Genomic DNA, 24082 nt, shown 5'->3' with positions numbered 1-24082 from the left:
ATATGGCGCTTTTGTAGTTTTCAGTATAAAACTTCACGAAACGATTGTATTCATGAAAATTCAGCTTCGAAAATAAAGGTGTCGCTTTTGTAGTTTTCAGTATCAACTACGCGTGACATGCTCTATTTGTGTATCACAACCTTATGATTGCTATAGCCGAAACATATTCTTATGATGATAACCAACTGCAGAACGTACAATATTAGTATAACACCTTTCCTGATACTCGGTTCAAAAGTCTTCCTAGCTCTAGAACCTAAGGATTTTTGGAATTTTTATCAGAGTTTTTGGTTCTTTGTTGAATTTATGTCATTCTTGAGGTAAGTATAGCCCAGTTCCTATCAATTCTTCATACCTTATTGGTCTTATTGGCCTAATTAGCATAATGCCAAAAAAAATTTGTGAAGCTGTTACATAGTTTCCAGTAAGATGGAGGAGAAACAACTCAATTTGTGAAGTTTGACTTTAAAAGTAATGCTTGAAGCTAGAGTGCTATTATATAGATCATTTCCATTATACGGTACTTGTCAACGTAACCCCACTTAATTTTTCGTCAAGTAGTCCTTAACCTCAATCAATTGACGTTAACTGCGTTCAATTTACTGATTTTTATATGAAAATCGTTCGTTCAATTCATTCGATATTTTTCGACATGTCTGACAGTTGGGATCGTGTCTGACGTTTACAAGGTCATGAAAATGATCTATGGTAGTACCACGACAGAGTAAAGTTAACCGGTTAACCCGCAACTCATCGTTGTTATGCGAGGGAGTTTCACTCAGGCAGGCATCATCTTACTAATTTCGTTTATTAAGAATTTGCTTTTTCCCAATGACAATTTAAAACTTTTATTTCTTTTTTCGGCTGTTGTTTTTATTCAATTTCAGTTTTGATAATTTGTGGTAATTTATTGCGTACCGTTGCTCACCAAAAGAAATAGTGTGATAAGAAGAGGTTTTTTAGGTGCCAAAACAAAACACAAATATTTTTCCAAAGTCAATTTAATATGTATCTCCACACAATAACCTGTTAGAAACGGCAAGCATATGACCAGTTTTATTATCGCGTCTATTACTTCAATCGATCCAAGTTTTTCTTTCATCTCGTGATTTCAAATCTTGTACTTCAATATTTTTAACAAGCATTTTACTATATTAAGGACCTTATTACCAAGAGCTTGTCATTGTTTTTGTTGTCGTTATCCGAACTGTCTGAATGACTAATATCTGCCTGACCAACAGCAGCAGAAGAATTTCGCTACTCGTACTTTTTATCGCCCTCTCTTTATACACAATAATGACGAGACTCTAAAGATGACTACAGACTTTCTCTGAACTTCTATCCGTTTGTCACACAAGGCATATAACTCAACAGTTATTTTTGTTGTCGATGAATGGTCGAGTTTTGAATATTTTAAATAAAAGATTTTCGTTTTTTAAATATTTTATAAAAATTTCATTATCCGAAAATAATAAACAAAAAGGATATCATTTTCATTACAATTAGTTAATTTAATTATAATAATGTCGTAAAGCTAACCTATAAATGTACATAATTGACTAACTAAAACCTATCGTATTTTATACAAATTTAATTTTAAACGGAAATTAGAATTTTTGTTGTTGTTTTACTTCCAAAGACACAACGTATTTATGAAGGCTGACAAATGGAAACAAAATGTTAAAAACCAAAAAAAGCAAACCAGAAACAACGATAAAAACGAGTTCTGTGAAGCTACTTAGACAATAACATGAAAAGCCAGTCGATACACCAAGAATGTAATTCGAAGCGTTAGTGAATTTCTTTATGCAGATATACAACCCTTAGCAGATTTAAAATGTTGTTTTACGTCCTCGCGTTTAGGTGATAAAGAAATCTATCATGTAACAGAAACGGTGTTCCTATTACACTTATTGTGGAGAGCCATCAAACTGAAGAATATGCCATCTGTTATCTTATGTAATCGGCCATTTACATAGCCTTCGCTGTAACCTACGTATAATATCGTATGTGGAATGAATAGCATCGAGTGGATTGTAAAGGTTTAAATAATAGATGTAACAGACTTTTTAAAATAATATCGTAAAACGGTTTTTATATTCATGTTCAAAGCAAGTTGCAAGTTTATTCACCCCACAATAGCAGAGTTGACTTAACCCAAAGTAGCAACGCCGGCTTTTTTTTGCGCTACACTTTCGCATCTGACTAATTGCAACTCACAGTGCAAAGCAAATGAAATAAAGAAATTTTGAAGTTTTAATCTGTTAAAGACGGAAAGCATATGACCAGAATTGTTATCGGGTGTATTACTTCCATTGATCAAAGTATTTATAATCGGTTGTTTTCAAATCTTGTACTTCAATTTTTTTAGCATTCATTTTACTGTATAAAGGACCATATTATCCAGAGCTGTCATTATTTTTGTCGTCATTATCGATAACAGATGAATAGCGTATATGCCAGGTTAACAGAGCAAGAAAGCTCTTCCACACATTAAACATAATAACATTGATACTATAAAGATACAAAAACGTGTTTTCCACATCGGGATTCAGTCCTCTATGACAACACTCCAACAACTTCAACTCATTCCGAAACTGTATAATATCTGTCTCTATGGGGGTAGGTGGTAACGTTTAGTAATGGTTTCGGCGATAACTTATTCTTTTTACTGGTGCAATCATCTAAACATTCCGATTTTACTGAAAAAATCTGTTTCATTCGATCTATCTGCCACATACATAAGAGTGGCGACTCTCTTTACATGGTATACAAAGGTATAAAAAATCACTATAGTTGTAAAACAAAACTCGTTTGAATTACGCAAACTTCACGCTTCCTGAAAGTGTCGTGTTATCGAAAAAAAAAACATTTTTATAGATCGTTCGATTTCATCAATTTCTTTTTTAAAGTCGGTTGATAAATAGATGAACTTTGTCGCGATAGAGAAAAAAAATTCAAATATTTTCAGCGAATTCGATTTGAGAATTTGCCTTCAGCGCCCTAGCTCGTGCTGGATTTTTGTTCTATATTAGGCAACGAGATAACAAGAAAACAATTATTCATAAATTATTCATTTGATTCTTCAATTGACAACAAAACAAAAATTTTGAAAATCGGTTAAGAATTGCTCAAGTTATTATAGTAAAAAGCTTTAAGGTCGTTTTCAAGAATTCATAGAGCGTTTTATGGGCATTTCAAGTGATTTTCAGTCAAAGGTACAAGAAACTTTATCATTTCCTAACAGGTATGTACGATATAAACGGCATTTCTGATATATTGACTGGTCGCATCATAAGCTCGATATTTTTCAAATCAAAATTTTGGCGTTAAAATTGAAAATAAATTATTTCTGTTATTATTTTAGCGTTTTTTCTTCTTTATTTTATTTATTTTCTTTGTCATTTTGTAAATTAATCTTTTATTTGTCCCATTATTGACGTCAATGTGTCTATTTTATGATTTTCTTTTAAATTTATTTATTTTTTCCTATAACATGATTTTCTTTATTTATTTTATATGAAAAATGGAGTACATTTATTTATTTTTTATGCATAATGAATTTTTTGTTATCGTTATTGTTGTTTAGCGGTGTGTGTGTGTCTTTTATAAAAGAAATTTCTAATCAATCGAACGAAATAATGATGAAATTTATTCAATGACGATAAATCAAATTATCTTCTAAATACTGAATGAAAAATAGATACAAAAAAGAATTATTTTGCCTATAAAATAAAACGTTACAATTACAATTATTCATTATTATTAGGGGGTATATAATAATATAGAAAAAAAGGCAGTTTTTTGTAGCTTCAATATTTTTTTCCTTTAATTTATACAAAAAGGGCGTTAGATAATTAATTTTTAATTATTTTAATATTATCAATTTTATATATACAAAATTGTTTTAGTTGATCTTTTTCATTTAATTTAATTTTTCTTTTGTTTATTTATCTCATCTTTCCTTCATTTATTTATTTGATTTAAATTTTAATTTAATTTAATTTTTATTTTCATTATATCTGATATGGTAATAAATTGTGCTTGTTTATAATGTTCATCCTACATTATACAATAATTTTAATTATTTTAATTTTTTTAAATTTATTTAATTTATTTGTTGTTTTATAGGATTCGTATAATTTATTTACTTTACTTTTCATTTGCTTTTATTTTTGTAATTGTATTACTTTTTACGTGTGATCATGTAAATTTGGCACGACTAACATACACAGTTACGTTCATAAACACATCAATCTCGGTTTTTGTTTTTTAGTTTTACTGAATATTTATTTCAAAATACATTGATCGAATTGAGAATTTTCATCTTCGCTAATAAATGTCCAGTAAATTGAAATGGAATTTTTATTCGGTTTCATTCTTACGCATTCCTTGTTGTTCCAGAGGAGTTTCGGGATAATTTTCTACAATATTGTTTTACAAAGTTAACCTTTTACAAACGGTAGGCTTGTCACGTTGTAGCTGGTCGTAGAATCTGTTAATTCAATTGTTCAAAGTATTTTCAAATGTTTCTATTCAAAATCTTCGTCATTGTCATTGACAGATCCCGTCATCTAGCCGTTTGTTAAAGATTTTTCGATACCATTCATTGTATATACTCATAATGATGGTCAAATATATTATACAGCCTCTCGCACCTTTGGTATACATTATATCCAGAAGGTTAGTTTCCTTGGCAGTAAAATTGTCTAAATATTTTGGTTGTCGAATAAATCTATATAAATTCGATTAACGTTTTATTACTTTCCATTAATTTTATGATCAAAATTGAATATCGAGTAATTTAGCTATTTCATTAATTTACGTTTTGCATTCTTAGTTTAAAGAACAGAAAATTCTCGAAATTAATTTTTTATCGATTTTCGCTATATATCGCGTTATCACGATTATATTCAGACTCGAATAATAAAAGAAAAAGAAAAATTGTTTGTTAAAAATTGGGCTAGTAATATGAATGCGATTTCTCTTATTTTATCTACTACACATGTATTGAGAAATTGAAAACGTTTTCCAGAACTGACTGCCACACCGTTATGGTCATTCCTTTAATCGCTACCTTTGTGATTAAATGAATGATTTTCCGTTTAAAAATTATTCTTTACATTCCTGAATACAACGTAACAAGTTTAACGACAAATAGAAAATCGTAGACAACATTTAGTAACAAGCTCTTTCGTTGTTTGTAGAATTATGATTCAAAGAAGAGTTGCTGCGGAAACGTTATCGTGAATGTTTCAATGTTTCTCAAACTTTTCTGTGTTTTGATTTTTTTTACAAAAATATCAAAAAGGGGACTACCTTCTATACTTACTCCCAACCAACCCAAACTTTCTATGACCGACATGTGATCGGTTGTCAACAATCACGTTTGCATCACAGACAAACTTTAAACTAAGCCGAGATGCGCTTGCAGTCTGCCGAAAGTTAAAGAAGACCTATTTGCATACTGCAAAAGGGGAGCCATGAGTCAAAATCAGCGGCATCTGAAACATCCGGAATCATTGGAACCGTGGGCCTTGATTTGTTGAAGAAAATAGGTAGTAAAATAACAATGGTAACGAACGTTACTTAATACAACGAATCTCAGTCGCGATTAGCCGTTTTAGGATTTCTTTCACCATCTAAATACTTAGGCGAAGTATTCTACGTATAACAACTTTGTAAACTTATCGATCTCCCAATCATTCCACGATCTTCCGATAACATGATCGAAGATTTATGTGCTAAAACCACAGAAGAGATGCACAGGCAGCGCCTATTTTTATGAATTTAATTCTAAAAAATTCCATAAAATTCCTAAATTTTAGAATTGTTTAGAATTGAAGAATTTTTAAAAATAGAATTCCTCAAAATAGGCACTGCATTCAGGAGACATATCTTACTGCTCTAAATTCACAGCAAGCCTGAATAGTGATCAACACATTAGTTGTCTCTGTTCCTTTTTCTTGGATTTTTATGGATTTTGAGTGTAAAATTAGTATAAATGGCTAGTCCAATGATCGATGTTGAATAGAAGTCACATTGTGTTGATAATGTGAGAAAGGGATTGACTAATACGCTGGTATTAGATCAGCAACTCTTCAATATAGTATCCCCAAATTTGATACAATTTGTCTCTTTAAACAAATGTGCTATCAGAATAATGTTCTGTATAATTGTAAGACTTAACATAAATCATTAATATAACAAATAAAAATTTTTATTTCTTTTTTTAAAAAAAATCATATTTTGCTTCAAAATTACACTTACAATAACTTAACTGTAGGAATACTTTATAGTGAAAATTAAAAAAAAAAAATCTTAAAATTAAACTAAAAATTAAAAAACAAATTAAATTGAAATAAAATCAAAAAGAAAATTCCTTAAATTTAGTTAAATTTTTCCATTTAATTTTTTTCGGTTTGAATTTAATCTAAGAGTCTAAATTAAGAGCAATATAGAGATGATTACAATTAAAAGTGTTTCTTTCAAATAATTAATTCAAAATAAAACAAATCACATTTTTATTTAACTTTTTTTTTCCACTTTTCCACATTTTTTGTTTTGTTTTTTTTTTTTTAACTTCTCTTCATTTTACGATTAACAAGTACGAATTTAATATATTAATTAGTTTAATGGTTGATTGTGACACTCTTGAAACACGACCAATTTATGGATCTCATGGTTTTATCGGCGGATTTTCATAATTTTTCTTAAATTTTTGTTTTTCATTTCGCTTTTTCATTTTTGTTTAATTTTTTTTTTTCGTAGAGTCGAATTATCACATTGACCGAGCCAATTTTTGTTTTTGTGACGGAAAACGTCCGCCCCACTTTTTTTATCATTTAAGACGCCATAAAAAAATGTAAAAAATTCGTAAAAAATTTTCGAAACATGAAAAGGCACGCTATATATTTCATTTAATAATTTTAATTTTAATTTTTTTAATTTTCTTTTTTGTTCGTTTAAAAAACGTTTACTCTTTTCTTTGCAGAAAGATGATAAAATTTATTAGTTAAGACACAAACCATTATTTTTCTACTTTTTTTCTTTTCATTTTCATTTTTTTTTTGTTTAAATTAATTTGTAAAATCACAGGAAGCACCGGCTTGTAGCTTTTTTTTTATTCTTACAAATTTTCTAGAAGTCACGTACAAAAGAAATTGTGAAAATAAATGTTAATCGTAATTGTATGTTTCTGTTCCTTCTCATTTCATTGTAAATTCTAAATTCAAGTTGATCCTAATTTTCCTTCCCTCGTTTAACCCCACCAATTTATCATTATTGTAGCGGGGCATATTCCTGCTGGTGATTCAACCGCTCACAATATATTTTTGTCTTTATTTCGGACATCGTACATAACGTAGTACAAAATAGCCTAATAGACGGAAAACAATGAGAAAGCCAAGCAGAACTAACGTGTTCACCCACAGCGGTGCGTTGCACCCCTGCTCAGATAATATCGAATCGACTGGGATCACGCGTGCATGCTCCTCGGAACATATTGAAAATTTACTCTGTTCAGCACACCTATGGTTGAGAAAGAGAAGACAAACGAAATTAAAATATCATTTTCGCTGAATGTGGTTGATTGAGTCACTTACAAAATGGGTGGGCCTTCGCTGAATTCCAGAATTTGCATGTTCTGATAAGCGTAGTGTATCATGGATGTGTAGCGTACCCATTCTAACCATGGTGGAAATCGCGTTGACAAATAACCTGGCGAATGAAATTTGGTTGATTGGTTTTAGCATTGCAAAATGTTGAAATGGAAATACAAATTTTCAACAAAGAACACATTGTTCTGCCAGTCGTCGGTCGTGAAAACGACAACCAGTTATTTGATGATAATTTAAACAATGTGCACTCACCTCCAAATAATTGTGTCGCCAGTGTGTACAATGCGCTCACCGTTATACTCAAATTCATGTCAATACAACAAGCGCCGACAAAGAAACCTACACTTTGCGCCACTATTGTATTTAACAATAAAAACGCCAGCATTGTGAAAAATAGACTAGGACTACTAAAACCCAACATGGGGTAGCTAATTAAATGATAAACTGCTGGTAACGTAATAACTAATGGCAATTCACCGACCATTTTGGCTAGATAATAGGCGGACAAGCGATAAGCTCCGGAACGGCGTTCCTTGCTAATCACTTCACGTTCAGGTGGAACTGTTAACAAGAAAAAACAAATTGAAGTCAAACTTCATTCACCCCAAAACGGTTAAATGAACTCACATGAACTTAAAGCTCCGAATAATGCGAATAGCATCCAGTATGTTTGTGAGAAAAACATCCATCCTTGGATGTCGTGCAGTGATTCTTCAGTTCGAGGTAATTGAAACCATAGTGCACCAGCCATGCCGCCCAGTCCTAATGTCTGGAACCAGTTCAATGGAGAAAGCATTCGTGGTCGTGCTTCTTTGAAATTTCTTTGTGATAAAACCTAATCATAAACCAGGCATTAGCAGACGTGAACTGCATAACAAAACACCGTTATCGTACCTTAAATTGTGTATAAAAGCCTGTTGGATACCCTAAACCACAGTCACTGTCATGGCTATCCGACGATGCCGAACTTGTGTGCGACTGTGTGTCAATCCACAAATGCTTTTCTTCGTCAATCATTTGCTTTTCCGTTGTAACACCGACTCCAACGCCATGCGCATGCGATAGAATATTATCCAATCCACTCAGTCGTCTCAAATCACCATAATTCGAGAAAATATTTTCGCTATTTAATTCGGAGGGGTATGAGGGAGACTTTCGAGCTTCGCGTGCGTGTGCGATAATTTTTTCCCTAATTTCAGAAGATGATTTGATTTGCTCCACTACAATTGAAAAAAGAAAAGAAAATTTCAGTTGAACAAGTCATGTCGAAGCGAAAAGAAAACTTACGGATAAAGTCAGCTGGGTTGTAATGGTCCTTCATTGTCAACCCGATTTCTTGGAAACTATCGACAACTCGATCCACATTACCAAAATATGCTGTCTGACCTTTGCACAGCAGTAACAGTCTATCGAACATGTGAAACATTTGGGAAGACGGTTGGTGGACAGTTATAACAACAGTTTTGTTCTCCTGTAGAGCGTATCGCTGCAAAGATGATATCAACGATGCGGCAGCATGAGAATCCAAACCTGATGTGGGTTCCTAAAAGTGGGAGACATTTTGTTGTTCCATCACGTCATCAACGCCGAATATAAACCTTTCGCAACTTACGTCTAATAACATAATGGAAGGATTTGTCAGCAGCTCACAAGCAATGTTTGCTCGCTTCTTTTCGCCACCGGACAAACCTCTGCTCAAATAATCACCAATTTTTGTGTGTTGGCATGGTGTCAAGTCCAAAATTTCTAAAATATGATCTACGCAACGCATTTTTTCCGATTTTGGCAATTTGTCCGGTAATCGTAGCATGGCTGGAATATCATTTTATTTGTAAATTTATTCGTTAAAATTGGATTTTCCATTTATCAATAGTTACCAGTATATTCCAGTGTCTCGCGTAAAGTGAGCTCGGCAAAGAAAATGTCCTGCTGCAGTACGTAGCAGATCTTTCGTCGCCATTTCTTTGATAATCGTTCTTTGTTCAATTTTATGCTACCTGAAAACAACAAATCGAAAGTAGTAATCTCTCATCGTGAAAGGCTATCACGATAAAGTGCATTCTACCTGAATCGATTGGTCTTTGGCCGCTTAATGCATCTAATAATGTGGTTTTTCCGCATCCACTAGGGCCCATAACAGCCAAAACTTGCCCGGGTCTGCAAATAAATGTTCACAAAATTAATTATTTTGTTGCTATCGTCAATAATTTCAATTTTCTTATCCTATTATAAACGGTAAGTGAGTGTTTGGTTATTCATTCAGTGTCTGTTACTTCTGTTGTTTAAAATTTCTTTTATTTGTTGATTCAAAATCTTTTACTTCGTTTTGTTCATACACTTTGCTACATATAGGAGATATAGGAGAACACAAGTAAGTTCTCATTGTATACTGTCATGTCTCTGTATCTAACAATTTGTCTTAACTAGCAACAACGTGCTAGTAAGCAAGGAAAGTCAATCTCCTCGTTTCAAGGAACCAAATCCGGGGCATCTACGATAGCATCCAGTACTCTTTATACTGAAATAATAGCCACACGTGATTTTTCATTTTAATGGTAAGTGGCCTTGCATAGCGTTTTACAACGTCCGTATTATGTAAATTTCAAAAGATCTACATAAGGATTGAAAGTTCCCTAAATCGACAGTGTTGTTTACGTTTTACTCTGCAATAATATGAATACAAAGGTTTAAGCTAAATATCTATTATTTAAACAGTGAAATAGTTTCGAAAATACTCAACTTCCAGCAATATAGGTATGATCGTACCTAAAATCTAAATAATATTTGCGACTACGGTCGAATTATTTACCTACAGCAAAATACGTAACAACATTGTGGATACCAACTAATTTTGAAATTAATTTCGCTAAATTAAGTTCAGTGAAGCCAGAGAACTAGATGGTATATCGTCGAGCATCGTCACCTAGGCGATATGAACTATAATATTATTTCACGATTTATAGCTATAGTGGATATAATGTTCACAGTTGAAACCACAATAATCATACACACCACACTGCCGGTGAACCAGCCATTCTAATATGAATTCCACATGCAATATACATACACATAACACAAACAAAAACACACACCTTCGGTACATGCAGAACATAAATAAAATAAAAACATAAACGAATAAAATGCAGCTCCAAAAATAGCTCGACAAAAATGTCGGTCAACGAACTGTGTCAGGTTTTGTTTATATTTTGCAACACACAACCGTCTCCGCTGCTTCCATTGGTGATGAAAAAAAAAAACTTTTTTCGATCAAATAATTTTTTTTTCTTCTGAATATCGGTTGAAATTTACTTGCTGCTACACCAATTATATACCAGATTTATGAAACTAATATGTCATTGGCTATTATCAGTTCACGCGACTTTTGTTTTTTGCTGTTTTTATGAATATTTTAATTTTATATTTGAGAGAGAAAAAAAAAACACCTTGTTTACGTACTCGTCCATCATATACATTATACCCATCACCGTTCTCCGTTAGTATAGTTCATTTCCATCGCACGTATTATATATATGTGAATTCGTTTGAAGATTATCACACTATTATGAGATTTGTTTCAAAATCGGTTTTTTTTCTGTATATACCATGACACGATGCGATTATATGGAATTAGGAACGAACGTATTATCAAAATAACAAAAAGTCACACAGCGCAATATATTACCACAAGCCAAATAATAAACACACCAATAAAGTTTCACAGATGCACTAATCACTGAAGGCAATAGGTGCAGAGCTCGACTATTTGTTGGCCGCACAGCTTTCATAACAATAATAAACATATTTTTTTTCGTAACATTTTAAGTTCGTTGTCGCTTTTCGAAAGACTTTCTAACTCTTGAAATTTGTTGAAAATGTTACTCTAAAGTCGTCTTAGTTTCATTTATTATATTTAATATTAATTTGCGTCGTATTTTCTTGTCTTTTTTTTATTCGATACGAGCACGGAAGGAAGAGTGGAAAAATTCATGCGATTAATTTTAAAACAGAGTGTATCAAATGCATCGTAGACCTATTTATATATATGATATATGTAAGAGAAACTTATACCGAAAGGCAGGCAAATAAAAAGCATTTTTGTGGGAAAAGCGGTGTGAAAAATTGCGATTAGAAACGGCTAGTCAAGGACCAGTCTTCTCTTAAATGTTAGTAAAGTGTACACTCTTACAAACATTAGGGAATTATCACATTTTCGTTTAAAATCTCTACCCACATATTTCACAGTCTTGATATTGATTGGTTTTTTAGTTTTGTCCCAGTCAACGGGTCATTAGACGTGTGCGACAAAAATTTCGACTGCGAAAAAAGTTCAAAAATTTCAGCTGTCAGCTGTCAGAATATGTGGGTCTAGAAATATCAGATTCTACATAAAACAAAAATGTAATTATTCCTAATTTTTGGTACGGTTGGACTAACGAAGTAAAAGATTTTATATCAATCTGTTCTGATTGAATGATTGTGTCGTTTGTGAATTCAGAGGAGGACGTTAGATAGTTAATAAAGAGCTCCAGGTCTTGCAAGAGTTTGCAACTTTAAATAAAATTCTTCTCCACACCTCCTTGAAAGAAGTTTTTTTAGTGCGTTTCTTATCAAACAAATGGTTTTTGTATTGGAAATTTCTTGCGAGTTGTTACAATTTATCGAGGTACGCTTGCCGTTTTGATTTGATTTGTTTGCAGACCTAACTATCAGCCTTTCATGAACAAGTGCAGTCTGTATCACCGGCTTTACGTGACTTCTGAACCGCGCCTCAAAATATGAAAATTTTTCTGAAGAAAGTTGATGTATTGTCTAAATGTAGTCTAAGAGGTTAGTTTCGAAATTACTTCAGTACAGTTCTATCAAACTATAAAACTCAACCTAACTTATGTGGTGACTTGCCTAAACATATACGGTAGTTACTAATAAATTTTTAATAATTATGGGTGAGAGTACCTAATGTAATCAATGACAAAAATTAATTCCATTAAAATTTCTCTCAAGCTATGTTTGCCTGTTACTCCTCGTTTGATCGAAAAATCTAGTAAAATCCAATTTCTTCATTTTTAATAATATTGCATGCATTGTCTGAATACCAAGATGAGAACATAAGTCGTAAGATACTACACCCGATGTAAAACGAATGGGATAGCACTTAAGCGGTTCAAGTTTCTAAAATGTCATGTATTTTCAAGTGGTATCATGCTGATATGATGCAACAAATCGACATTAAAACAAAATGTTGTGCCATTAATAACTTCTTTTGCAGCCGCATAGAAGCACCCTATATATTATCACGCGTTGCTTTCAATTCAAATTATTTTCTTTTAATAACCACTCATTCCTACATTTAACAAGTTTCGTCTGTTTTAGATTGATAAAAGTGCGTAAATTTCATGGGATATGGTTGGATTAACAAAAGAATTTATACAAAAAAAGAGAAATGCAAAGAAAAATTGTAATTTCTCTCAAGCGAATTTGCAAATTAATTTTTTTTTGTATTGAATTTCCTCAACATAAAAGGTCTTATTATATCGCATATTGTACGCACTTTGCCAATTGCTTCGAAAAGAAAAATTCAAATAATAATTACATCTGTTCCATTATGTGCTTCTGTTATTCGGAACAACGGAGATTCAGTTGATTTATCAAATTCTGATAACGCTTGAAAATCGTCTCGTATTTTGAAACGAGATTATTGACTAAGTATAATGGCTTCTCGAAATGTCATTATAAAGCTTAATTATATCATCAAAAAAGTATGCTAAATAAAACCTTAGCTGCTAGACATCTGTTAACGACTGAGACGACAGAAATAAACGTCAATTTCTGGTTAGCGGTCTCTTAATATAGCAAAAGGTAAATTAACAAAATATGAAGTAGAAGTTTTTGTTTAGGCGATACTTTTAACAATTAAAGTAGCAGAACTGTTTGTGGGTGGTGAAATTCTGGCTAGAAACTTAAGAGCAGTGAACCCTCTGCAAATTAGTAGCCTTCATTTGGACGGAAAAATATTCGTTTTTTGATTATTTCTCACTTGGAGATTACATGCAGATTACATAAATTTACACAATCTGCAAAGGTGGGATATGTTATCACTCACAAATCATTTTTCCTTTTTAGTTTTTTTTTGGTTTTACTTTTTCAAAAAAAAATATTTTGATTCAGAGAAATCATCAAGCCTAAATGCAGGCTACTTTTGCAAAGGGTACATTGCTCTGAATTAAAAAAAAAATATTTTAAATTTAATGCACTCACCTGACAACACCACTGACATCTTTCAGTATGACCTTCTTATTTACAGAAACACAAATATCTTCAAACACCAATGGAAGGGATCGCGACGGTTCTAGGGCACATGGGAAAGTTAAAGCTGTGTGATCGACTCTGCAATGAAATAAATGGAATTTTAATACACAAATTGATTTGAAATTGTTGTAAATTGCAAACTTGATGTGCTAGATATAAAAAGTTAACAAAAATAATATTCTAACATCAGAATGAGTGTGCAACACCATTACATTGTTCATTGAATTTCCACTCGGTATTGCATTGATTACAGAATTAATACTATCGATTGGATGTGTTAAGAAATTTCGAAATATATTTTATTCTTAAAATTAAAATTCGAAAAAATCACTAAGATTAGCTGGAAATTAAAGAATTGTATACACAGTGATGTCGGACGATATTCTCTCGTATTCTCGGCATATAATATATTTCTTTGGTACCAATCAATCGTAAATTATAGTGCCGTGAATGTCAAGTTTCCACGACGTCGGTTTTCTGGGTCGAGCAATTTTTATTATTTGTGTATATTATACTTATTTAATCGTATTGTTTTACATTTTGTGAATAATTTATGTGAAAAATGTAGGGAAAAAACCCAACATCACAATTGTACTCGTACATATCCATCGTTCGAAACAAAACAAAAAACATCGAATTACAATCAATTCACGTTGTTGCCCTTTTTTTCGTAAATGTACAAGAAGTGTCCTAAAGAATCTTATTGACGTTCATAATAAGTACCTTGCTCGATTGGTCTGTAATTAAGAATGTTTTTACAGAAACTTCACATAATTACACTATCCAATGGTGCATGAGAATGGTGGTACAAATAAATGAGATAATTATCTGTTGTTATACGCTTCTTATCACAGTTGGATAAACTTATCAGAAAGAATCATTTATAACTTGTTGGATACATCCGAAGTATCATAAAGTCCATCTCCATTGCCTGAAATTTATTTGTGTAACGATCAATAAACAAGGTCTTAATGACCCAATAACATATTAATTGGAGATTACTATTCCATGTGAACTATATCAGTTTAACAAAAAATCGTATTCACCTAAAAAAAAATAATTTTTCGCAGTAAGATTCATTGTCCAAGAGTGCGATCGAAATTTTTTTATTTCAATTGAAATAGTTCACACTATTTGATCTAGACGACGACAAACTAGTTAAATAATAGACAGATTCTTTTGCTTGATTTTTTCGCGGTCGGCTTTAATATCTTTATTCAAACAAACTAATCTTTAGACGAGGAATAGTGCTGGCAAAAATGATAAATGTGATACAAATGGAAGGAATATATTTTGTTGTTTAAATTCAAAATTATTTTTACTTTAATGTAAGCCTGATATGCATAATTTATGACTGGTTGTCTGGATGATAGCATGAAAGGAATATCACCAATGTGTTTAATAAACTTTAGGTTATGGCAGACAGAGGAGATCTACACATTTGGTCTATACCTATCTATTTCCGAACTAAGAGACCGAACAAACTAGCGGATATCCATTTAATTTGTTGTATCAACAATTTTTTCGATTCTTAAATTTGCGCCCGAACTAGCCTCACAAAATTGCAAATTGAATAATTTAAATAATCTTTTTTTGATTGGCATTAGCTTGATGTTGATATATAACGAACGCAAAACGATTTTTAGGAATTATTAGTTGGCATGGGGTACGTTATGTGCTATCTATGCATGCATATATATATTTACAAAATAGACCCACGCCAATAATAATAGGCGAAAAATTTTATCAAATCATCAGCACATTTAACAGTTGTAGTAGTTTATAAATCGAAGTCTATGAAAACACATTTTTATTTAATTTCGATTTTTAAACGAATGGAACCAACAATTTCGCGCAAACGGTTCAATTGAGTTGAATTTTGCAGTTCAATAAACTGAAAATTAAACACGTTTTTAATGGTCCGATAGTTGGAATGCTTTTTCTATTGGGGTAATTAATGAAATAGTTTTTCGAGACGAAAATAGTCAACGATAACAAAATGCAATTTACAAATAATTGTCATTGAAATATTGTGGTGCCATCGAGGTCATTAACCTTATTGTCATTTAATTTGATGCTACAAGGTCTTAAGCTATTTGACTTTAATCATTTTGTTGAGAGAACGGAAAGCTTTGGGTTCAATTATGCCAATAACAATAAAAAAACATATTTCGACGAAGAAAATATTTTTGGAAATATTTTTTTTCAAACATTCCAATGTAATAATTCCAAGGATTGATAAATCATTCAATTAGCTTTAAATTTTTAATGGCTCCAGTAACTCACTATATTGTGCGTGAGTTGAAATTACTAGCTATGATTCAATAAAATGTTTGTTTTTCGTTTAGTTTGCAGCGCAGAAAACGTTTGATCTCTACAAAAAGAATTATTAAGACTAATCTTGGTTCAGTGAAACAAGCTAGAACGATTCGAGTACCTGATTAACTTAAGCAGAAGCAGACTGAAAACGTTCACACGAGTAGTGACAGGTCACTTTAATTTCACCAACCGACTGACCACTGTGGATGAACATAACACTCAGGTAATTTGTAATTATCATCCTTCAATCAATAATAGTCTTTTGGAACGTGTTACACATTGTTTAAGAAAGCCACAGAAATATCGCATTCTTTTCTTATCTCCAAAATCAGATACGCTACGTATCTGGTTGTAGAACAATTCGGTCATAATATTGCACAGATAGCAGTTTTTGTTTTGTAAATTATATAAATCCGTCATTGCATCGACACGTTTCGCTGACATTTTATTCCTGGATTATGATTGTTAGCTTTCAGTTTATGATCCACACTTATATCAACGATGCCCGCTAATTGTTAAGTTGTAAAACAAATCGCTATATCATTAGATGAGCGGATTTGGGGAGATACGAACATTAAGAGTGATATCGCCAAAACTTGAACCAATTTTGGTGAAAATAAATACAATGGTTCGGCGATCCAGGCAAGCTATAGCTCGTTAGAATCGTCTTTCAATTCTAAGAAATAGGGATCTTTTAGTTTTTCTGTTAGTTTCCCATTTTCGGAGTGAACTCTTGAAAAGTCATAGCATGTCAAGGGGTGGTGAAAACAGTTTTTTTGTGATAGCTCAAGATAGACATGTTTCTAAAAGTTGAAAATTTGTAGGAATATAGGCCTTTGGCAGACCTTCATAAAGAGTATAATCATCGGTATGGGCCGCCACCCGTTCTAGACTTATGACTCAAAATATGGTCAATGTTTGGACAGTCCTACTGGCTTGCAACAGAATTTATCCGCGGAACTGGCTATAGGGTGTTGTAGCTGGACTTACCCTCTTTCATTCCACATATAAAAAACCCCAGATAAATTCTGTTGCCAGCCATAAAGTTAGTTGAAGTAAAATGTCGCTCCAGGAGACCCATATTTTTCAGTGTTTTCAACTTGTTTTTGGTCTTCAAACAGGCTGGAGCGATGTGAATGAAATAAACTAAATCAAAATTACATGTTCAGCTCGAAATTGTCCTGAACCGCACGATCATTGGTCTTGAAAATGTTGCTTTCCTCCTTCTTCGTAGAAGGTGGAAAACCTCATTTCTTTTACTTCACAAAATGAACAGAAACTCAATTGCTTGCTACGAATATAGGTTTATTGTAAAGCAGAGATGCGCAGCCAGTAGCCAGTAGGACTGTCCAAACATTGACCATATTTTGAGTCATAAGTCTAGAACGGGTGGCGGCCCATACCGATGATTATACTCTTTATGAAGGTCTGCCAAAGGCCTATATTCCTACAAATTTTCTACTTTTAGAAACAAGTCTATCTTAAGCTATCACAAAAAAACTGTTTTCACCACCCCTTGACATGCTATGACTTTTCACGTGTTCACTCCGAAAATGGGAAACTAACAGAAAAACTAAAAGATCCCTATTTCTTAGAATTGAAAGACGATTCAAACGAGCTATAGCTTGCCTGGATCGCCGAACCATTGTTTTCAAATTGGTTCAAGTTTTGGCGATATCACTCTTAGAATTGAATGAAATATCGTCAAGAAGGAAAATGATTAGTTATCATCAAGTGTGGAAAACAGGTTGTCATCTGTTATCAACAACTATACCAGAAATGAGCGATGGTATCTGAGCACTGCCCCTTTTATAGCAAAATGTACAGTAGAGCTAAAGAAATAATAGATTTGAGTTGAAGTATAAGGTACGTTAAATCAAAAGAAGTAACAGATTTATTCGTTTTGCTGCTATACGCCAGTCCTTTATTAATGACTACAAACATAGTAAAATAAAAACCGCCGTCGCTAGCAGTTGATCAGCTGTATGAATCTTTTCCAAAGCAATCATATTGATGGTCGAAAATATTTCCCATTGTTTTTTCTTTTTATTTTCTAACTTTTAGATCGAACTGCAGTACTTGAGATCTTTAAAACCAGAGAAAACAATCTCAAATAATTTCGTAAGTGTGACTACCTCTAAGTGTTTAGGAACAAATTACATTAATGTCTCACACACGCTAATGAAAAAGTCATATTATTGCTGAAACAAACACTAGGTATCTATATTAACTAACAAATTTGCCAGACAAGCCAAATTTGCATATATATATATATAACTTGCTAAAAAGAATGGTTATAATTATACAATATATTTGTATCGTGTCTCATTCGCACAAAATAAAAGATAAAATTATTTTCGGAAAGTAAACAAAATTATGGCTACAAATTGTATTAAAAAAAATTCATTGTCAACTGTCAACATTGATAAATTCATTAAGAAAATTGCTGGTTCTACTTGCAGACAAAATTTTTATTTTTAAGGAATTCAGAAGCTTATTTAGAACAGTTATCGTCAGTGAGTAGCGAAAAGGTTCAATGAGTAAACAAATTTCGTCGATACGAACATAAAAAATAAAATCCGATAAACGGCTTGCATGTGTGATATTGTTCGTCCAATAAATACATAAAGATCACCGAAAATGTCATTGCATTTTATCCCAACCTATTAACCGGAATAAATGCGATTGAAAAAGGTTAATGGCCTCACTCACTGACAAGTCTTTTTCGCTTGTATATATTTTGCAACTGTCTATGACAATTCGTGCAATATAGTCTACAGTTTAACGCATAATGCAAATAGTAGCATATATGAACGTTACGATGTGATGGCGCAATTGCAAACCAGTTAGACAATATGGTTTACCTCGTCATGAGTAAAACCTCGCACGAATCATTTCTGTTCAAACGAATCATTGGCTTTGGGGTGTAACATTTCCTTTTCTAATTGATATCTATTAACATGAGCAGTCCTATGCATCCACCTATATTCTCAAATTTGTCTAACCCTTGGCAGACTACCTCCGATGTTCATCATATCTCCAGTTTTTTTTTCTTCATTCAAATGATCAATTCATTAATTCATCTGTTAGAGAAAGAACATAGACAATGAGCTTGAATAATGTTCTCTTATACAGGAAAATGTTTGTTAAGACTTAATGAAGTGCAAGATTTCGTATAATTTGCTTAAAAATTGTCTTAACATTCGAAATAACAGACTTTAAAAAGTTAACAACCTTGCAACGATTCGAACAAAATGTGAAATGAATTAACCAACACAACCTTCAACGAAGTATCGATAGTGCATGTTGATAAGGCGGTGGACATGTTAATTACGTTTGAAAATAACGTTTCTTCGACCAAAAAAAGCAACAAAATTCTTTTGCTTTTCCATTTTATTTTCTCTGCATTTTACGTAATGAAAGATATCGTTTAATATGCGGATCATATTTCAACTTTGCTTGAATTTTTCTTTTTTTTTCCGAAAATATTCCTTACATAATTCGAGAACACAAAACCAGAATAATGATTCAATCTTAAAAATTTAATGCAATAAATAAACAAAAATATAAATTAGTTTTGTGTTGAGGTTACATTTCGTATACACCACTTATTTGATGTATACGTTCTTCGATAGGAAGTTATTTTAGCTTCCGTCTCGATTTACCATATCAAAATCATTTTCATTCAACTTTTAAGTCTATAATTATATTCCCGAGTTCGTTACACTCACAGCCAATATAATGTGACGTCATGGGGTTAGTGTGTCAGCACGGTCTATAATGTTCCATGCCAAGCGATATTGGTGAATGCGATCAACAATAAAATACAATACAAATAAGCGATTCATTTTGTTGTATAGCGGCTAAAATAAGTCTCTGTTTTACTCGTTCGAAATGCTTGTAATAAATTTTATTTTACCCAGGAAAAAATATTTACAAAATTTTTGTTACAAAGAATGAAATTATTGTATTTGTTATAGCTGGCGCACAAAATAGAAAGAATTTTAAAATAAATAAAAGAACCAACGTTTATCGTTTTTAAGTATCATAGAACATGCAACATTGTTGCCGATGTACAAACAAGTTAGATACAATTAACATTTATGTATTTATGTGCATCACCAGACAAGTGCTGAACTGCGAAAAGTAACTCAACATTTTAATTTCAAAATTGCAAAAAGGAAAACCGTACGGTTCTCTTGATTCATGTACAACCATCTCTCAAGAAACATAACTAAACGCAACAAGTTATAATCATTCATTTATTGTATACCTTCTTAGCCGCTCAGCGACAACTTTTAACGATCTTTAAAATTAATTTCGAATATAATCAATGCGCGTAAATGCAAATTATACATGAAATCGAAAAAAAAGATTAGATTGAATTTGTGGTCGACAATAATTACAGTAAATTACTTTCGTGGTCAGTGAATGAAATTAACTTAATGACTTACAATATGGTAGCGTTTTCGACAGAGATTGCGTGAAAAAAAATTGCTTAAAAGAATGTCACACTTTTAAATTAAATGAATTACGCAGTTAGATCCTGGTGTGTTTGTATGCTTTAGCTTTATCTTATTACAACTGTCGCTCACATTATTTCCCCTTTAATATTTTAATTTTAAAAACTTTGCAGAATATCAACACGTTGATACGATCAATTCAACGAAATGTGCATTCGACTCTAATTTCATGTGAACATTGACAGAGTACGTAACATTTTGTTGAAACTGACGGAATCTGAAAATAGACTCTCACTGACAAAGAAAATAGTTAAGCTAGAACTGTGTTACTAAATTATCATTTTTCTTTATTGTTGAAGCACGATGCAGTTGACACGACCTAAATTATATGTTTTAGTGAGCATGTTTGTTTCAGCACGCCTCCGTCATATGGCTGCATAAAGCTTGCCGAAAAATATCAATATTTTGATAAAATTCGAATATTAACCCAACATCACAGCCTCATAAATAATGAATAATGAATACGTTAACCAACTAACTAACAATATGTCTAGCGTATAAATCGTATCGTTTGACAATCAACGTTTAGAAAAGCAAATTTACCACTTTATCTCAATCAATTGAACTGGTGTTTCGTGTTGAAAAAAATGTATTGTCGTGGGTGGCAAAGTCATAGAACTTATTCGCTTCATGTAAACAATATAGACATAAGTTGAATGCCACCGAAAACTAGTAGCAGAAGCATTACATCGGCACAGTGTATCAAACCGAAAACAATCTGGCTTTTTATCAAAATTTTGTACCTGTGTTATTTTGAACAGATTGCAGCCGATTCGTCTCAAAATAGAACAGATGCAACATTTGCGTTGTATGAATTGTTAAAAGTTTTGTTTCTCGTTTCATTTTTACTGGGAGTGTGTAATTGATTTTTTAAAAGGTTAAGGATTTAGGCCCAATAAGCGTGTGTCTGCGATGTACATATGTTAAAGCAATTTAAATATTTTATTTCTAAAACTGTTTTTCCTAAGTTTGATACGAAATCTTGTACTTCATTTGTTTTACCATTAATTTTGCTAGCTGATGTTGGAGCCTAATGTTTATTTAAGTAGCGTGTGTCGCTAAATTATAAGCAGTCGCTCTAATTTATATAACTTTAAGTTCTCATAATGGGACAATTGTCATGTTTTAGGAATGGGATTTAGGAAATAGGATGCAGCGATACATTCGAAAATGATTCAGCTAAAATGAGGAACTGTTTTAACCAATTTCTCTTTAACTAAAGGCCATAAAATGTTGCAAATTTGTCTACGTTATGGGCCGATGTAAGAATTTCCTGTCCATTGTAAATACGCAAATAAACAAGTAATAAATAAATTAATTCTTAGTAATTCGTTGATGGATGTTGTTCGTTTAATGTAAACATAAGATTTTTGCGCACGTTACACTGACTTTATTATGCAATGTGCAATTTAGGTTGATCGTAACTATTGCTTCCAGTTTTAGATGCCCATATAAAACTTTTGCGTCAATTCGAATTCGCTTTGAGCCGATAAACACAATTAATTTGAATGTTATGACGTAAAATACCTCATTTTTAAATCCTTGCATTATATTATTTAGATCGAGGAATTGCGGTTGCAACTTACCTGAAACAAAAAGAAAGAAAAATTAGATTTTTTTAACTGGAGTTGGCGAAAAGGAATTTAATTTGGGAAAAGTGCAATAACTTTTCAGGAACTGCTAAACATCTGTTGTCGACGAGCAAAAATAAGCGACGACCAATGATTAACGTGGTTCTATATAGTTTTATAAATTGTTAAACAAATGAAGTAAAAGATTTTGTGTTAAGCACTGAACAATACTATAAACAAAAGAAGTAGAAGATTTAACCGTCACATTATGCTACGTAAAACAAAACATTTTCAAGATTTCATTCTACAACATTACTGAGTCTATTCAGTTCTTCCTTAAAAAGTATCTTCAACCAAAAGTGACACATGAATCGTTTATGTTTCACCATACATGCGCCACTTCATCTGATTAAAGTTATAAAACTAAGTTCACAAATGAATTAAATTGTTTCTTATATAAACTATGCACAGATCAATGAACTGACTGTACACCATATATACGATGAACATTTTCATTTTTAATAATCAATTGAAAAATATTTATTCAACGAAATCACTCACCACTTAGGTCAATTACCCATCCAATTAACTTTTTGTTTACGTTTAGCCCTAACCGAAATGCACGACGACGTCTAATTTTAATGTGCCATGCGTAATTTTAAAGAAAATAACGAACAAACGAACTTAACTGGTTAAATCTTTGATGAACTGAAATTGAATTAGTTAATTTCAGTTGTTGTGTTCTTATACGGTTAATATTAATGATCATTATTACAATCGTAATTGCTTTCGTTTATTGTTCATTCGGAGGTTCAATCCTCTCTCATAATTGCAAAACATATCAGTTTGGAAATAAATTTTCATTTTTAACTTTAACAGTTAAAATGTCTTACACGAGAAAGAACTGGTATGAAATGATGGCTGTTAAACAGAAAAATTGTAATGATTTCTCTAATAATTTCGTTAGCCTCATATGTCTCATAAAATTTAAATAAATGTTTAAAGGCAAATGAACTTGTAAAAAGTGTAATTTATCTAAAAAAAAATGTGTCAGTTAAAATGAAATAACAAAAATATCAAGAGAAGACTTCCACTGAGTCGACGAAAAGCCATTACTTCATTTACTGACTTAACATATCCATAAAATATCGGAAAAGAAATTCGAATAAAATTTAATTTGATCAGATACAATTAGAAAACGGTCAGGGATACGGAAGCTGATTTCGTAAAAATGACATTAATTAAAATATATAAAATACATTCACATTTAGCTTGATAAATCATATAAAATCGAAACATTACATAGCACATCTGGATCTGTCAGATAAATATAGATGAAATGCAGCTGCTGACACTAAACCGATGCAGAAAAGTTTCTTTTTTAATTCAGACTATCGATCAATGTCTCAGTATAATAAAATTGATCGAAAAGATTAAAACGATTTTACTGCATTTGTGCAGATTGAAGAACGTTGACGATGTACCTGTAATTGCGCTATCTACTCTACATACGCCATTTTTTCGACAAAGTAATGATGATACTCGGTTTACAGAAATTCTGAAAATTTTCAGATATTATACGATATGTCAACACTACACTCTGTTATTTAAGTAATCGTAGACCACTGACCTAAAATTTAAAACAAGCTAAAATCAGCGTACAGGTTTTAATTGCTGGAAATGGGTCTATCTCTTAATTTTTAATTAATGCGAACTTTTCCTCATTAAATTTTTATTTATTAAA

General features: G+C 32.0%; 1 protein-coding gene across 1 annotated transcript in view; it reads right to left on the bottom strand.

Moving 5' to 3' along the window:
* Positions 1–4202: 4202 nt before the first annotated feature.
* The window catches only part of LOC119071165 (ABC transporter G family member 14), a 72435-nt gene continuing 52555 nt past the window's right edge, over positions 4203–24082 (bottom strand). Inside the window, exons 3-12 of the mRNA XM_037175922.1 lie at positions 13875–14003; positions 9685–9776; positions 9497–9616; positions 9232–9431; positions 8907–9162; positions 8514–8839; positions 8247–8454; positions 7872–8180; positions 7605–7719; positions 4203–7530 (exon numbers count right to left, since the gene is read on the bottom strand). Of these exons, the coding sequence (XP_037031817.1) occupies positions 7341–7530; positions 7605–7719; positions 7872–8180; positions 8247–8454; positions 8514–8839; positions 8907–9162; positions 9232–9431; positions 9497–9616; positions 9685–9776; positions 13875–14003 (1945 nt within the window). The 3' untranslated portion in view covers positions 4203–7340. The remainder of the gene's footprint in view (positions 7531–7604; positions 7720–7871; positions 8181–8246; positions 8455–8513; positions 8840–8906; positions 9163–9231; positions 9432–9496; positions 9617–9684; positions 9777–13874; positions 14004–24082) is intronic.

This window comes from Bradysia coprophila (assembly GCF_014529535.1).
Source record: "Bradysia coprophila strain Holo2 chromosome IV unlocalized genomic scaffold, BU_Bcop_v1 contig_144, whole genome shotgun sequence".
Classification (NCBI taxonomy): domain Eukaryota; kingdom Metazoa; phylum Arthropoda; class Insecta; order Diptera; family Sciaridae; genus Bradysia; species Bradysia coprophila.
This window is presented reverse-complemented; position numbering and strand designations above follow the sequence as displayed.